This window comes from Scardinius erythrophthalmus (genome assembly GCF_964197995.2).
Source record: "Scardinius erythrophthalmus genome assembly, chromosome: 1".
NCBI classification, from domain to species: Eukaryota; Metazoa; Chordata; class Actinopteri; order Cypriniformes; family Leuciscidae; genus Scardinius; species Scardinius erythrophthalmus.
The window spans coordinates 2423756-2442242 of NC_138221.1; the positions used below are offsets into that span (position 1 = coordinate 2423756).

An 18487-nucleotide genomic window follows, 5' to 3' on the forward strand; every position below is an offset into this window, starting at 1 on the left:
AGCTTCATCTCACCATCACTACCTTCAGGTTCACTCAGCTCAACAGTTATACGCTATATTAGCAATAATGATTATTTTGGGAGACATGGATGAGCTTTGATTGGTTCCCATCATGCACTGCAACATTAGGCTTTATGTTTATTTCACCAGTGATGGTTGGCTGGTCAGATGAGAGGAAGTTAATAACCACAGGAGGAGCTGCTGATGTTTAAAGGAGGAGCTGTAACTATATATAATGAAGAGGAAGACTGACAGAAACAGAAAATGGCTGATAAGTGTGATCTGTGTCTGCTGGGACTGATCATTCTCTCTTCACTTCTCACAGGTAAAGAAATCTGTATTTTCTCTAAAGACATTTAGTGGAATTAGTCTGGAAAGAGTTCATTTGAACATGCTCAGTTTATTCTTGCACACATTCACGTTGTAAACTCAGAGTTGTGTATTGATACACACAGATCATACTGTATTATTCCTGATACTGGACATAGTGTCACTCAAACATCTGATGATGAAGAATTATCTTCATATTAAGAGTGTGTCAGTGATTTGAACAGCTCTCTGATAAAGACTAATAGTTTATTCTGGAGAGTGTGTTGTTTGCTTTAAGTCAGGAAAAATACTATGATTTAAAACTTCTGCTTTTTATGCTGGTGTGTTTTATGTTTCACTTATTAATATATACCATAATGATCACTGAGATATACTGTGTTTCAGGAACCAGTGGAGTGACCAGAGGAGGGCGTTCTGTGTTCATCAGTTCTGGTGAAAATGTCTCTCTGCCCTGTAATAATGATCTTTCTGACTGCAAATCAACTACATGGACCTACAAGAAACATTACAGTGATTCAGCAGTTAAACTGATTACTGAAGGGATAAAGAATAAAGACTCAGAGAGACTGAGTCTGGAGTCTGACTGCTCTCTGAACATCAAGAACGTCACAGGAGAAGATTATGGATTATACACCTGCAGACAATATGTGAATTACAGAGGACAAAGACCTGATGTTAATGTTTTTCTGGATGTTCTTCATGGTAAGTTTATGATTATGTGGTCAATTTAAAAAGGGAAGATTCTCCCTTTAAACTCAGATGATGATTGAAGAGTCTGTGATTTGTGTCTTGTGTTCAGTTTCAGTGTCTTCATCATCATCATCTTCATCTTCATCATCATCATCATCTTCATCCTCACAGACTGAGATCAGTCCAGGCCGCTCTGTGACTCTCTCCTGTCAGTTGTATTCATATATGTACCCCTGTAATTATTGGGTCAGTTTTGATAGACTTAAGCTGTTGTGGGTGAATCAGACTGGTGTTGATCTGAAGACAGACTCCAGATATCAGATATTATTCTCATCAGATCAATATCCCTGTATCATCACTCTGACTACAACACTCCTGAATGAAGATGACAACAGAGAGTGGAGATGTCAGCTTACTCAGGGAAATGAACTCAAGATCTCAGTCAGATACACTGTTAAGTATTCAGGTGAGAAAACACTCTTTTCTGACAGATTTGTGAAAACTTCCACAGATTGGCTCTACTCTTTCTGATGGCTTCATACGTTTTGGAGTTGTAAAATATTAGTGGTCAAAGTCATAAACTGCATAACAATCCTTATAATTCCCAATATTGGCCTCCTACATGGGTCATGAACATGGCTGTGAACGATTTTTGCAGATTATGTGAAGTAAATCTACGCATCCACGGTACAATCAGCGTCTACGTCATGGCTCTCAGCCCGCCCTCTGTTCGCTGATTGGCCGGCTGTTTTCAGGCCGGAGGAAAACTGAGAGATAGGTCACTATCTCAGACTGAGTACAGAAGCGAACTGAAATTGAGCGGAAATACGAAGTCTGACGGCGCTCCACAATAGACTATGATCACTTCCTCACAAACTACATTTCCCATAATCACTGCCGGGACTCATCAGCACTCATCATCTCATTCACCTGTGACTCATACACCTGCAGCTCATTCACACACACCCATATAAACCTCTTTCATTCTTCAGTTCTCTGCGAAGTATTGCATTGCCCCGGCTTTCAATTCCAAACGTTCATCTCTGTGTTTGCTGATCTGATTACTGACCTAGGACTGTGTACCCCGACTTCTGTTTGTTCTCTGCCTGCCTTGACCCGGATTGCTTATTGGACTTTGCCTTTTGCTGCCTGCCCTGACTTCTGCCTGTGACCTCGTTCTGCTCTGTGTTCTCTCCATTGATCTGTTTGCTGTTGATTTAGGTTCAGGTTCAGGTTTATTGATATAGCCCATTTCATACTCATAACGGTAGCCCAATGTGCTTTACATAATCATAACAATTAAGTAACAAGTACATAACAATTACTTCACAGGGAACATAATACACAGAAAAACTAAATAAATAATAAAAAAAAAAAACAGATAAAAACATAAGAGCTTACAGACCACAGGTACAAAGGAGGGTTAGTGGAAAGCATCATAGAAGAGTTTTGTTTTTAGTCTGGATTTGAAAATGGAGATAGTGGGAGAGGTCTTAATGTCTATAGGAAGACGGTTCCAGAGACGGACCGCATAGCAGCTAAAGGCTGCCTCTCCCTGCTTGGTACGGGCGCTGGGTTGTACCAGTTGGAATTTTCCTGCTGATCTAAGTGATCTTGAGGGGCTATATGTTTCAAACATCTCTGCTATATAGAGAGGTCCTTTACCATTTAGTGATTTAAAAACAAGAAAAAGGACTTTAAAAACTGGTAACCAGTGTAGAGATTTTAAAATTGGTGTAATATGATCTTTTCTTTTGGTTCTGGTCAATAGCCTTGCTGCTGCATTTTGGATAATTTGAAGAGGTTTTATTGTCTTTTTAGGGAGACCCGTGAAAAGACTGTTACAGTAATCCACCCTGCTGGTGATAAAAGCATGAATAAGCTTCTCTAAGTCTACCGGTAATATGAAGTTTTTAACCTTCGCAATGTTTTTTAGGTGATAGAAAGCTGATTTTGTGACTACCTTCGTGTGGCTATTAAAGCTTAGGTCACTGTCAATAATGACCCCGAGGTTCTTCACGATTTCCGCTACCTCAAAACCTTCCATTCCCAATAGTGTGGCAGTCTTTAGTCTCTGATCCTTTTTCCCAAAGATAATTACTTCAGTTTTGTCTGTATTTAATTTAAGAAGATTTTTAGCCATCCAGTCATAAACTTGATTAAGGCAATGATAAAGGTGTAAGGACCACCCATTGGCCCAACGACGGAATCCAACGGCCTGGCGAAGGTTTAATGCGTGTATGTCTTTTCAGCGATCCAGTGAAGTTCACTTAATTTATTGGAACTTAGTTTTAGTATTACTTTAGCTCTATGCGTAATCTGACTCCAATTTCAAATGATAATCAAATTTAGATCGTATTTCTGATTAGAAAATAATCATAAATATTGGTTATGAATTCATTTAGATCTTTGATTATTCTGATTATTCCATACTTTCAATTATTCGTTCATTACGGACCTAGTGTCGCTTTGAGACGTCACGTCGCGACTGCGTGCTCACGATCACAAACTAGCCAGTCCTGAAATAGTCAGAGGGTGCAGTGCAAATATTTTACCCTATGCGGTCGCACACTACAGACCCATAGGTGTAATTTTTTTATAATATTTGCAGCGTACAACATGCTAAGTCATGAGATAGTCAGAAATCAGAAGGTCTTCCTAAGATGTGCCCCATGGTCCATTCATAGTGCCTTCAGTTTGATCTATCCTGGACAAAGATTTGCGGAAACACCAGACTACACATTAATCTACTGGAAATAATGATTTCTAAAACTTCAGAATAATTCAAGATGTAACATTTATTTGTCAGGTAAAAATGTATCATGCCAATTACAGAAGTAAATTATTAAAAGCCAATTCAGAAAATACATAACATAATTTACTCAAAGATGACTCTAAAAGTAAGTAATGTTTTCCTGACATCAGGGGATTATCCTGGTATAAGAGTCCCAAAGTATGCTCTGTCCCCTTGCCTTAAATACCAGATCAGTACAGAAGGGGGTTATACAAATGTTGTTTAGAGTTGTTTTTTCCTATCCATGTACCCCAGGGGGGTAGCACCTGGTTTCTTGAGATATTGTAAAGAGATATCAGCCAGAGAGGAGATACAGGCTTCTCCTAAGTTCTCAATCTTTCTCATTAAACCAATGACTGCAATCAAATTAAGACCATTTTACCAATCGCACTGCGACCATTAACCCTCTGGAGTCTGGGCTGTTTTTGGGGCCCTTGAGATGTTCTGACATGCCCTGACATTTGTGCTTTTTTCAGTTGCATATAAACATATTAATGGCAAAGGTGTAAATTCACTCTATAAAGCACAAACAGGGCTACAATAATATGTGAGCCACGTGAATGTACATGTTTTCATTTTTGAGAGAATAATGTTTATGCATGGATATTGAAAAAACTAAAAACTAAAATTTCTGAAATAAGGCCTCAAAACACATAGTAAATATGTGTCAATAAGACTTTTGACCAATGGATGTCCTCGCCTAGAATTTTTTCTTCAAAATTATTTGAAAATAGTCTTGCTTTATTGTTCAAATAAAACCATACATTGATTTAAATTGATGTAAAACAGGTTTTGCTTGGAAAGCCAATATGCGAGGGGGCGTGAACGAGGAGTGGTTTACACCTGAATTACCACCCACTCTGCATAATGAGCCATTCACACAGGTGTGAAACTGGCTGAGCCACAATGCAAGGACAAAGGATATTTAGAAGACTTATATTGACCATTTAAGATTTTGCTTACATCTATCTTGTAAATATGTTTTGCTATTTTATTAAAAAGGTTACAATTACAACAATAATTAGCCTACAATTTCAACAATATTTCAAGTGTACTCTTTCTTTGTAAAAAAAAAAAAAAAAGATTATAGGCCTACATTTTATCTATGTATTCATTACAGCTAACATCTTAGTTGATGACTTTATTTTTGACAAAAATAGTAGGCTATTTTATATATAGAAATTGCTAAACAAAAGCTTATTTGACGAGGCAGTATATTCTACAGTAAAAACTGTACCCAAATCTACTAAACAAAATGTTGTCTTTCATATTTCGCCTGACTGTAACATTGTTTTCATGAAATATTAGGGCATATATATGTTAATTTGCAGTTTACGTTGCTTATATAAATAGCCTACATTTTATTTCAACATATTTCAGTCGATTTTTACCTATCTCAGTATAGCAATACGGTTTGCTAAAAAAATCATCATTCGTTGACGATAGGCTTTTGACTCGCGATCTTTGCAGTAGGCTAGTGAACGCACCGGATAAATGCACATTTATTAGGCTATCGTTTTTTTGTTTTGGATGGTTTTGTTTAGAAACAGCTTTCTGTAAATATATTTCACATTTTTTAGACATGTGAGGCGAGTAGGCTCATGATTCATGATGATCTCCAGTTCAAGCACCTTATGTTGTGATTGCTAGCCTATAGGCCTATTTACTTTAAATCCAGGAAATTTGTTAATGAAAAAATTATTAAAATTAAGATACAATTGATACAAAACGAAATTCGTTTTAAAGAAAGGATTTTTACTTTCTGTTTTGAGGTCTCTGTGAAAGTTTTAGAGCGCTCGCGTCCATAGAACTGTCACGTAATATTGTTTTTTGCCAGCTGTGGTAAACAGCGCGCATATGCCGTTCATTCATTCATAAACAGAATGAAACCCGAGAAGGAAAAACTTACTAGTATTCCTCAGCTCGTATTCCTCGTATTCCTCATTATTCCTCACAGCGCTGTGTTGTAAACAAGTAATGTTCTGAATAAACTTGTGTTTTGGTTGTCTCGAGCTGATGGGGGCGTTCACAGGATTGCGCGGATTACCTCAGCCATTTGCGTTTGAATAGCACGCGCTCTCCGTGGGCGGAGTCACATTACATTTGAAATAGCTCTAATGAGGTCGACTGGAATCGCTCTCTTTTAATACAGATTTTACAAGATGAGAATATTTGTTTTTTATATAAATTACTTCATTAAAAAGAAGAGAATTCAAGGTTCATTCCTGTGTGTCTGAATGCCTGTTTGACTGAGTATTCACTTAGCTACAGCTCATTTTCGGACGCGTTTTAGAATGGACTACACGGACACAGAGAAGGCAGAACTCGCTTCGTGTTTATTTTTCTTCATTTGGCAAAAAGCACAACACTTTGTTTTTATTGTGAGTATACACAAAAATAATACACATTTAACAGAATCGATTGATGTATGAAACTTGTTTTGTAAAATCAAAGTCAAAAGAGAATTTCGGGTCTCAATCAACTCATAAGGAAAAAAATCGAGCAGATCACGCCGGCGTGATCTCCGACCTCTGAGGGTTAAAATGACACCAAACATGTAAAGGAAAAACAACATATTCACAAGATACACCATATGTGATATATAGACATTCTTAATGAACTTTCAGTAACTTGAGGAGGGAGAAGAGGAGGGAGAGGGGGATGCAGAGATAAGGAAGAGGGACAGTTTGGACAGGCGATGTCCTGTGCTCTGTCTTTGCTATCTTCTGTCCAGGGTGCATTTTACTGCTTTATTGCAGGGTGCGTTTTGTTTTAACAGGAAAATCAGTTCTTACAAAGGGATTCAAGGGGAGCAAACTCATTGGGAGACAAGGATAGGTATAACTGTGTGTCATCTGCGTAACTATGGTGACTAATGGAATGGTCCTTCATAATTTGGCAAAGCGGGAGCATGTACAAATTAAACAAAAGAGGGCCAAGGATTGAACCCTGAGGGACACCACATGTTAGGGACATAGGAGCTGAGGCATGATGACCAAAAGACACATAGAAACTCCTGTCCTCTAAATAAGACTTTAGCCAGCAGATGACTGAGCCAGAGAGACCCACACAGCATTCAAGTCTTTCTACTAGTATGCTGTGGTCAACAGTGTTGAACGCCGCACTGAGGTCCAACAGCATAAGAACAGTGGTTTTTCCAGCGTCATTATTTAGCCGAATGTCGTTGAGTACTTTAACCAAGGCTGTTTCAGTGCTATGGTATTCTCTAAAACCTGACTGGTATAGATCAAGACAGGAAGTTGAGGTCAGAAAAGCAAATATTTGATTGAAAACAATTTTTTCAATTATTTTGCAGATGAAAGGTAGATTTGATATGGGTCTGTAGTTATTAAGGACAGACCCATCCAGGTTGTTCTTTTTAAAGGGCATATTGCAGGTAAAAAACAAAACAAAATGAATATATAACCGTGAATGAAAATATCATATGAAAAGATAATGCAGGATTTAAAATGTTTTAAAACGACATAAGGACACCAATTTAGTAGATAAAGTGAGCGTTTCTTTGACTGCTCGTAAAAAACGCTTTTTTTCAACATTGCGTCATTTTACGTCACATGAGGGAGATGTGTGCTGTGCTCTGCCGCAGCTCAGTGCAGAGTAGGTTGGTATTCAGTAAGAGTGGTCGTGAGTCAGTGTGTTTACAGTAGTTTTTGTGTTTCAATTTATCATCGTCATGGTAAATTATTGTGTTTGTGGAGCTTGCAAAAACTCCAGCCTGTCAGGACATCGAGTCCACCGGTTTCCTAACAAGAAAAGAGACGGTGCTATCTTTCGTGCCTGGGCGCGGTTTGTGCAGGTGAAGAAACGGGATTTCTCTTCCGCGTCGGCTTCAGAAAACGAAAACTGAGCTACTCGTTATTGTGTTTGTGTGGACTGTTTATCAGTTTGGACCAGTGCAGCGCGAGCCTGATCAAGAAGAACCTGTTACTGCGAGATCCAGTAAATAAAGCATTTGAATTCGCCACTGAAGTAATAACATCGCTGCGAGATCTAGTGAGAAATATTGGCTGCCTAGCAGGCTCATAATTGTATAGCTATGCTCCGTCATACGAGTAAGTATGAACAATTTCCTCAGCAGCCGAAACGTCTTGCAATCTATTATTTCTTATACTGTTGTTTGAATCGACCGCTCTCCCTCGTGCTACGTCACGCCCGCCACACCCATTTTCAGATGCGGAAGTAAAATTTTCTCACAAAAACGACTCCAGAAGCCACTGTAGCGCATTTAGAAGTTTTTTTAAAGAAAATCTAGTTCCTACATTATTTTTCTATACATTGACTCATTGGGTCTTCTAACCTGCAATATGCCCTTTAAGCAAAGGCTTTACAACGGCTGTTTTAAGAGACTTGGGAAATACGCCGCTCAGTAGAGAAGTATTAATTATTAAAAGCACATCAGTTGCTATTAGATGAAACACAGATTTAAAAAAACTAGTGGGTAAAATGTCCAACTCAGATGTAGAGGAACTTAGACTTTGTACAGTCTTTTCAAGAGTGTCAAGGTCAACAGGGCTGAAATTTGAAAAAGTGCTTAACTCCTCTCTCAAACTAGTTGGTGATTCATAGGTATATGAAATATAATGTCTTATGTTCTCTACTTTGCTCTTAAAAAAAGAAGCAAATTCATTGCACTTGTCAACAGAGAGTAGTTCAGGAGCCAGATGAGGGGAGGGATTTGTTAACTTCTCAATAGTGGAGAATAGCGCACGGGTGTTATTTGCTTTACTGTTGATGATAGTGCAGAAATAAGATTGTCTTGCTCTACAAATTACAGAATTGTATTCGTAAAGTGTCCCTTTATGGATCAAATAGTCTGAATTAAGTTTGGATTTACGCCATTTCCTTTCTGTTCTCCTACATTCTTTCTTTTGCAGTTTAACTGACGGGTCATTCATCCATGGAGCTTTCTGTTTGCCAGTGGATTTTTTAAGTTTTAAAGGAGCAATGTCATCCATTATATTTGTCATTCTTAAGTTAAAATCTACCAGCAAATTATCAGCAGTCTTTGGGAATGGGCTTTTAGACTCAAAGAGTGCTTGCTCAAAACGAACACAAGTTTTGTCATTTATAGCTCTCTTTCTGATCATAATGGAGTTATTCTGACGATAGGGGGACAAGCAGACTTCAATAAAGATACAACAGTGATCAGATAAAGCTAAATCCACAACAGATGTAGAGGCAGTTACACCCTTTGTGATGACAAGATCGAGTGTATGGCCCTGAAAGTGAGTGGGGCCCTGTATGTGTTGTGTCAGATTGAAGGCATCGATCAGCGGCAGAAAATCTCTTGCATGAGGGTTTTCAGGATTATCTACATGGATGTTAAAATCACCTGATATTACAATGCTGTCAAAGTGAACACAGATTTCAGAGAGCAATTCACAAAAATCTTCAAGGAAGACTGCAACTGGTAAAATAGGAGGTCTATACACAGTTAGCAGCAGGGTTTTTGGACAACTTTTAAGAACAGCACAAAGATATTCAAAAGAAGCATAGTCACCATAGGATGACGGTTGACATTGAAAAGAAGCTTTAAAAAATGTAGCTATTCCTCCCCCACGTCTATTTTTGTAGTTGTAATCGGGGGGAGAAGATTCAATTAAGGTAGTATTATAGTTTACTGAGTCAAGCCAGGTTTCAGTTAAAAGTAAAAAGTCAAGTTTATATGTGGAGATAAGATTGTTAATTAAAAAAGACTTTTTTATGAGTGACCTGATATTTAGCAGAGCAAGTTTTACTGTAAGAAAAATGTTTGTTTTTTTCACAGGGACAGGTGGTTTCTTAGGAATAGAAAGTAGATTAGATGGGTTAAGTCTGTGAGCCAGGGTGCATTTAGGTCTATTCCACTTTGCTGTTGTGAAACTAATTTGCACAGTGATAGAAGCCTGTAAGGACATGATAGGAGTATGCAGGCATGCCGGGGTCATGTATAGATCTATGCAGGAGGACAGTTTAGGCTGAACATTATGTCAGTCAATACCAAAGGCTATATAGTTCAATAAGTTGGAGGTGAGCAGCTTGGTGAGCAGCTTGGTGAGCTGCTTGGTGAGCCCCCCCCCCCCCCCCCAGCATTAAAAAGGTCATGCCTAGTCCAAAAGGAGTCAAAATTAGGAATAAAATTAAAGCCAGCAGCCAAACAGAAGTGGCATAGCCATTGATGCAGTCCATAGAGACGACTAAAATATTCAGAGCCCATAGAAGGAGAGGGGAAAGGACCAGATAGAATGCAGCGCTTTCCCAAGGATTCAATTTGAAAACATAGTTCCTCAAGGTCTGAATGCAGTCTGGCTGATTGCCTGTCCATTATCTCATTAATCCCGGTATGTATAATGACTATTTTAAAGGGGTCATATAATGGTACATGCACTTTTACAAGTTGATTGCACTGAAATGTCTGTTGGCAGTGCCTGTACACAACCATCCTATCATGATAAAAATCCATCCTGTGGTTTTGTTTTAATCTCCTTATATGTTTGACCATCTCTGAAATCAAGCCGTTCGATATTGTGACGTCATAAGATCGTACGCCCCTCCCGCTATTGTGATTGACAGCCGTGTTTCAACACAAGACCCGCCCTGAGCAAGCTGTGACAGCCGTCGTCATAGTAGTCCGCTATTGTTGATATGCTGGAGTAGAATGGCGTCTAAGCGATTGTGGTGTTCTGTTCTTAGATGTAATAAGGAACACAGAAGTCATTTGGATGTTCCCAAATCCGAGCCGTTGAAGAAGCAGTGGCTGAGTTTTGTTTTTGAAGCGATATGCCCAAAGGATCGTCTGTGCTTTCATGTTTGCGCGAATCATTTCACACCAGACAGCTTCACAAACGAGAAAAAACGGATCGGTACCAACGTGTTCCTGCTGAACCTCCAGAAGATGTGAGTGTAATGTTTTATTAACCTTTATATTAGTATTTATATTAATCTTTGCGAAATTTGCAAACCTTGCTGCAGGCTTCACGATGAATGCGTCTAAGGTTTACACTCAGGGTACATTACGGCATGTTTTCTATGTACGACGTTCTCAATATAATTCATAATCCCACGTTTATAACGAATAACACGTGGTTATTGTGTTAGATACGGTCAGAGAATGTCTAATACGGTGTACCCACAGAACAGAGGGGCGGGGTGAGCAAAGCTCATTATCATTTAAAGACACATGCACTGAAACGGCGTGCTGAAAACAGAGCTGTTTTTGACCAGCTAAAATTAGTGTTTTCTTACAATACTAATGAGAATTTTTAATTAAAGTATATTACAAACTTTTAATTTAGACCCTAAAGAATCATATTAGCTTGTACAAAAATGGCATTATATGACCCCTTTAACAGATGTATGTGAGTAAAAAAGTTTAGGCAAAAGCTTGATGAAATCACCAATATTACCATTAGACAAACAATAGGTGATACAAGCTGGAAGTTGAATTCCCTTGATGGAAGAGTCACCAAGCAGAAGGACTTGTGGCAATGAGGTGTCATTATACATATAGGTAGAGAGATTCTGGTGAATTATATGTGTGGCAGAAGACTGAGACTCCCGAGAGCCAGGGGGCGTTGCTGGCTCAGCGCTAGCAGTTGTCGCAAGGTCAGAGAGTCGAGAAAAGGACCCCGAATGTATGACGTCATCACTCGACGCGGAGGAGCCTGGCCTAGCATCTGTTGCAGGTGGAAACACCGGTGGAGCACAGCCGATGTCGACACTAACTTCAGAGTAAGAGAGGCAGCGACGGCGCTTTTCACATCTTTCTGTAAGCATGGGAGAGGTGGACCGCTTTCTCGACTTGTGGATGGAAGCCGGGGCTGCAGATACAATGGGTGGCTGTTTCTCCGTAGAGTATAACGGGAAGTTCATAGCCCCAAGCTCGACCTCCAGGCCAGCCCCTTGAAATGTCTCCAGCGGTGCATAAAAATTTGAAAGAGTGAGGAGGCTCTTGTCATCATCCAGAGAGAAAAAGGGAATAGAACCCCGTCGGCCGTCCTTCGCCCCGACTGTTGTCCAGGTGATCAGTTGGTCGGTCAGAGTAGCGACACTGGCGGGGACCTTGGCGGCATCATCCGTGGCGCCAGGTTTAGAAGCTGGATGTAATAAATCCACCCGTGAGAGGAGTAAAGACTGTCGCCGGAGAACATCATCCAGGAGGGCCTCTGTGGAGCGAAGCTCAGACCTCAGGTCAGCCGCTTCGGCGTTCACGGTGTTCGCAGAGAAGGCACCAGACATGCAATCCTCGGTGGTCATAGTTCCTTCTTTAGAACTCTTCATGCATAAACCGGTGTCTCAGTGTGAACTTGGTCTCCAGTCCCGGGATAAAGACAGAGGGAACGTGATTTACCCTGCCTGTTGACCATTCTAATAAAATATATTATATTAGATAATATATTAGATAATCCTAATAAAAGCTGCAAATGGATCCCTCAGCGTCTGCGACATCATTACAGAATACTTCGCCACTACAAGGATCCAGCAGCTTTCCCTGTGTATATCGGCCAGGTTTGGACAATGCACTAATGTTATTAACCCTTGAGCAGGGCTCTCGATCGCTCGAGGATTATATCCAAGAGTATTTAGATCTCGCCTCCTGTTCTGATATGCCGGACTGTGTGCTCATAGATTTCTTTTGTGAGGGCATTAATCAACCGCTCAGATCACGTTTAATCCGTGAGGGTCCCCGTTCATCTCTCAGTCAGTTTATGGACTATGCCTTGTTGACTGTTCAGCATTCACCGTGGGGGTCGCAGAGGAATGCACCATTACTTCCGTGCCTATAATGGCAGCCGCACCAGAGTCTTGTCACGTCTCAACAGATCTTCTAGAGCCCTGTCACTTCTCAGCAGATATTCCAGATCCCCGTCACGTCCCAGCAGATCGTCCAGAGCCTCGTCACATATCAGCAGATCGTCCAGAGCCCCGTCACGTCCCTGTTGACCGTCCAGAGCTCCATCACGTCTCAGCAGATCGTCCAGAGGCCCGTCATGTCTCAGCAGATCGTCCAGAGACCCGTCACGTCCCTGTTGACCGTCCAGAGCTCCGTCACATCTCAGCAGATCGTCCAGAGCTCCGTCACGTCTCAGCAGATCGTCCAGAGCCCCGTCACATCTCAGCAGATCGTCCAGAGCCCCGTCACGTCTCAGCAGATCGTCCAGAGCCCCATCACGTCTCAGCAGATTATCCAGAGACCCGTCACGTCCCTGTTGATCGTCACGAGTCAAGCCAAGACCCAGTGGATCGACACGAGTTAAACCAAATCATGGTTAGTCTTCACAATTCTCCTCATGTCACCGCTGACCAGCCGGAGTCCTCTCACGTCCTCTCTGCCACACCCAGATATTCAAGGTCAGTGCTCCGATTTCCCAGTCTGGTTTTCAGTGTGAGGGATGCACCGCTGGTGTCTGCACGCACAGCTGGTATCCCCAAACCTGCTCACTTTAATCCTCCTGTTCCTGCACTAATTACTCTATCAGAAGCGCTTCCCACGATGGGGATCGCTTTATGTTGCGTTTGGGCTGCATACACCACCTCGGAACTGCCCCAGGTGATGGCACCCGCTGCAGTTTCTCCAGAGGTGGCGGCAGATGCTGCAGAACCTCTCAAAGTGGCGGTACTCGCTTCAGCCTTGTGTATGGTGGTAGCACCCAGTAATGTCCTCTCAGCCTGTTATTTCACAGTCAAAGGAACTGTAGAGGAGCACTGTACCTGTCCTGTTAGTGAACCTTACCTGATTCTTGATGCTACCACTGTAGAACCACCAGAGGTGGCGGCGTCTGCTGCAGAACCTTTGGAGGTGTCAGTGATAACTGTTTATGAATCCTTGTCCTGCCCTGTTACGGACCCAGAGACTGTTCAAGTCATGTCTGCCGACCCAGAGAAGGTTTGCGTCACGTCTGCCCAACTAGAACCGGCACTTAACGCCAGTCAAGCCGAGCCCGCACTTCACGCCAGTCCAGTCCAGCCGAACCCGCAATTCACGCCAGTCCAGCCGACCCCGCACTTCACGCCAGTCCAGCCGCGCCTGAAACTTAAAGCGTCATGCCTGCCGAGCCTGAGACTGAAAGCGTCATGCCCGCCAAGCAGGAGTCTGTGAGCGTCATGCCCGCTGAGCCAGAGCCAAAGCCCTCTTCGCCGCTGGTCCCGTCCAGCCCAGAGTTTCACAAGATGCTGGTCCCGTCCAGCCCAGAGTTTCACAAGATTCTGGTCCTGTCCAGCCCAGAGTGTCCGGACAAGATGGTCGCTGCCGAGCCAGAGCTTCACGTCAGTCCTGCCGCCGCCGAGCCAGTGTCTCCGGACAAGATGGCCGCCGACACGCCTAAACCTGAGCCCTCAGCAGAGATGGCCGCCGAAACGCCTGAACCTGAGCCCTCAGCAGAGATTGCCACTGCCACGGTGTCCGTTCCTGTTCCTGAGCCATTGTCGGTTTCTGAGCATGTGCCTGTTCCTGTTTCTGAGCATGTGTCTGTTTCTGAGCATGTGTCTGTCTCTGAACATGTGTCTGTTCCTGAGCATTTGTCTGTTCCTGAGCATGTGTCTGTTCCTGTGCCATGGCCGCCTGAACGGTCGTCTCCTCCCTGGCCTCCTGAAGGGTTGTCTCCTCCCTGGTCGCCTGCACAGCCTGCTCCGCCCTGGTCGCCTGCACAGCCCGCTCCGCCCTGGCCTTCCATCCTGCCGCAGTCTCCAGGTCCTCTTCTGCTCCACGACCTGGTCCTCCGTCCTGCCCCCGGATCTGCCTCCACGCCACCTCCCACCTGGACAGTTTTGGAGCATCTGGAAGCCGCTCTTTGGGGGGGGGGGGGGCCTATGTAACGATCACCAGCTGGAGTGCCCTCGAGAGCCACCAGAGGGCGCTCCACAATAGACTATGATCACTTCCTCACAAACTACATTTCCCATACTCACTGCCGGGACTCATCAGCACTCATCATCTCATTCACCTGTGACTCATACACCTGCAGCTCATTCACACACACCCATATAAACCTCTTTCATTCTTCAGTTCTCTGCGAAGTATTGCATTGCCCCGGCTTTCAATTCCAAGCGTTTATTTCTGTGTTTGCTGATCTGATTACTGACCTAGGACTGTGTACCCCGACTTCTGTTTGTTCTCTGCCTGCCTTGACCCGGATTGCTTATTGGACTTTGCCTTTTGCTGCCTGCCCTGACTTCTGCCTGTGACCTCGTTTTGCTCTGTGTTCTCTCCATTGATCTGTTTGCTGTTGATATACCCTGCCTGTTGACCATTCTAATAAAAGCTGCAAATGGATCCCTCAGCGTCTGCGACATCGTTACAGAATTAAAGCCTAGTATGACCCATGTAGGAGGTCGGGTTTAGAAATTATAAGGCTTATGTCCTTCATTCAAGCTGAAGGTTTATTTGCAGAAGCTCAACTGTGTTTCACTCTCATATAAACCAGGAATAAATTATACAGTAACACAGTAATACAGTTATACAGTAATACAGTACAGTCTCTGCTCAACTACTGCCACTGTAAACTGTGATGATGGAACACAAACTGCATGTCATGATCGATATGAACATATGATGTTAAATAAATAATAAATATATTTATTTTTGGTGAATGGCGATAGTCATTCTTCTCCTGACAGCTCGAGAGTGAAGTAAGAAGATAATAGATGACAGACTCGTGCACATATTCATCATTTCTGTGATGTGAAGCTCCAGTATTATGTGATGATGATGTTGTGTATATGTGGCATTATGTGTTGAACTGAACTAACAGACGTGATCCACAGATCCAGCTGATACAGCATCAGAAACTGAAGTCAGTGTGACTGCTGGATCATTATACAGAGGTACGACACGTTCATTTATACTGACAGCTTTATAACATTAAACTATCAGTCAGTCTGTAAATGCTTCATCAATAACTGTTGATAGTTGAATACCCTTGACTTCAGTCATGTACAGTTTCTCTTCTTCCTCTCATGTTTCCTGCAGTGATTGTGATTATTGTTGAGATCGCAGTTTTGCTGCTCCTACTGTGATTCTTCTTCAGATCATCTGTGCAAGAAGAGCTGGTGAGTTTTGAGCCGCACACAATCTGATGATTCACACTCATCTGATCTGGAACAATCTGCAATCATGATAAAAACACATACGAGAGGTCAGTCAATGCTTTTATTTTGCAGGGAGGAAGGACTCGAAGCACCCAGAGGAAATAGAGATGCCGACAATATTGGAATAAAATACTGATGAGTTTAGAGCCAATCTGCAGCAATATTTACAATAGCAGAAACTTACAGAGGATTGTTCAATGTTTTATTTTCTTCTTCTCAGAAAACAGAGAAAAAACTCTGAGCACTTATAGTGACATAATCAAGTTTAGATTAAAATGTTTTTTTTTATATATAAAAAGCCAGATTTATTTTCATTGATATGGATTTTATGGATATATTTGCCTACAGTGTTGAAAGTCATTCTCTTGCGCTTCATATGTAAACTGCTTTAAATATAATATTAATACAGTAATGGAAAGACTCAGACTGTATAATCTCTCTCTGTTCTGTGTGATGGAGCTGATTTGAGGATTCTTGGATCTTGTCTGTTCATTCCTGTTTTCAGCATTTTTTTTTTCTTTTTGAATGATTGCTATAATTTTCTTAATAAAACCTCTGCAGTTGTGTTTAATAAGTCTCCTTTCCTGAGATGTTTGTTCCCCTTCATGAGCTTGTAATGTATTGTAATATAGGATAGTAAGTGTGAGTATTAATGGGTCGAGTGTTGATGAAATATATGCGTTTTCAGCCGTTTCTTGAAGATGGCTAAAGCCTCATCAGCTCAGGTTGAGTTTGGCAGGTCGTTCCTCCAGCAGGAACAGTCCAGGTGAAGGTCTGTGAAAGTGATTCTGTGTCTCTTTGAGATGATGCACCACAAGACACCGTTCACCTGCAGAACACAAGCTTCTGGAGACACATCGGTCTGGAGTAGTGAGTTTAGGTGTAGAGGAGCAGAGCCAGTGGTTGTTCTGTAGGAAAACATCAGGGCCTTGAATCTGGTGTGAACGGCTGTTGGAAACCAGTGCAGGATTATGAGGAGAGGAGTGACGTGTGTCTCTTCGGCTCAATAAAGACACTCTTGCTGCAGTGTCTGGATCAGTTGCAGAGGTTTGACAGTGATGCTGGAAGGAGAGAGCATTACAATAGTCCAGTCTGGAGAGAACAAGCGCTTGGGCAAGGAGTTGTGAAGCTCCGATAGGAAGGGCCTGATCCTCCTAATGTTGTATAAGGCTAATCTGCAGTTCTAGCACTGTGGTCTGTGAAGTTCAACTGATCATCAATAGCTGAATGGAGAAGTTGTGATGAAGTGTTGGGTTAGCCGAGACCATGAGCAGTTCTGTCTCAGCAAGGTTTAGTTGAAGGTCCTTCATCCAGCAAGAAATGTCTGTTAGGCGAGCAGTGAAAGGAAGAAGAAATTCGATTTCTGATTGGCTACAGCAGTCAGATGACATCACAGGTGCCCTGATAGGCTGTAAAACATCATCAGCTCTTTTGTCTTCAGAAAGCTGTTTGTCTGTAAAAGCGTCACACAAATGGCTGGTTGGGTTAAAAAGTGCATCACGTCATGGAAATGCTCCACTACGCCTGATGATGTGTGATCTGTTTTGGAGCAAAGCATGCTGGGTTAACTCTCGAGGGTCTGGCTGTACTCAATGCGATCGATTCACAGTGAAGAAGCTCCGCTCCCGCCTGGCTCTCTTTAAGAGGGATGTGAGCAAAGCATTTGCACATAGCGGTCCAGTCCCACTGCTTTGTTTATGAGGCTCACAGGTGGAGCTGGCGGAGGAGTTTGAGTCGGATCTCTGCCTTTATCAAAACTCAGCCGCTAGCTCCTCATGCCCAAACCAGAAGCATTGGCAGGCCCGTCCGATCCGGCAGAGAGCATGTTGTTGGCCCGGTCTATCTCTGAGGAGAGTTGAGACGATGTTTTAAGTAAGCCTGTCTCCTCCCTCTCTCCAGGAATTGGACATGATGACCCTTGCCATGGTCGGTGGAAAAGAGGAATCTCCTCCAGATAGATTAGAGGAGTGATTCCTTGCCAGGCATGTGTGGCAGTGGGCCCGGCTGGAGGCGATTCCTGTTGCACACCAAGGCGATGTTGCAAGCCGACTAAATGAAGGACAACAGGCATAGGATACTTACATTGATTGATTCATCGATTGCTCCTGTCTGAATCGCTGATCAATTGCTCCTGTCTGCCTCGCTGCCTGCTGTGTGTCTGTTTGCTTCGGTGCTGTAAGCTCCGTCTTAGCCTTATATTTCTTTGTTTTGAACCATCATTTTACTACCATTTCTAGTTGTTTATACTACTACATTTTACCCAACATCTCAGATTAACCTGACATCGCTAGCTTTTGTTATTAGTACTACTAGCACAAAACGCTAGTAATTCACTAGCCTGTTAACGCGCCACCCGTGCGCTCAGCTATTTTTATTTATTTATTTTTCTCCGCGCCTTTGAGTTCATAAAAAGCTCAGGTGAGTAAGAATCAGTCAACAAACACGGTGAGTAATGTCTTGTCCTGTTATTGTCACCTGCACTTCATGTCACATGTTTAGTATAGCCTTCTCTGTCGGCAATATAGGATTTATATGTGATAAATGTAAGGAGACAGTTAGGTTGACAGAGAAGATTTCAGAATTAGA

General features: G+C 42.4%; 1 protein-coding gene across 2 annotated transcripts; it reads left to right on the top strand.

Moving 5' to 3' along the window:
* The first annotated feature begins 237 nt into the window (after positions 1-237).
* On the top strand, positions 238-16471 carry LOC308701836 (uncharacterized protein). 2 transcript variants are annotated; one of them, XM_081384298.1, is made up of 7 exons: positions 262-325; positions 715-1032; positions 1130-1228; positions 1358-1486; positions 15578-15637; positions 15783-15862; positions 15974-16471. In XM_081384298.1, exons 1-6 carry the CDS (start codon positions 265-267, stop codon positions 15827-15829), a joined length of 714 nt encoding a protein of 237 aa, XP_081240424.1. In that variant the 5' UTR covers positions 262-264; the 3' UTR covers positions 15830-15862; positions 15974-16471. The 2 variants fall into 2 exon arrangements, with proteins under 2 accessions (XP_081240423.1, XP_081240424.1); XM_081384297.1 differs by having other exon boundaries at positions 238-325; positions 1130-1486.
* Positions 16472-18487: the final 2016 nt, after the last annotated feature.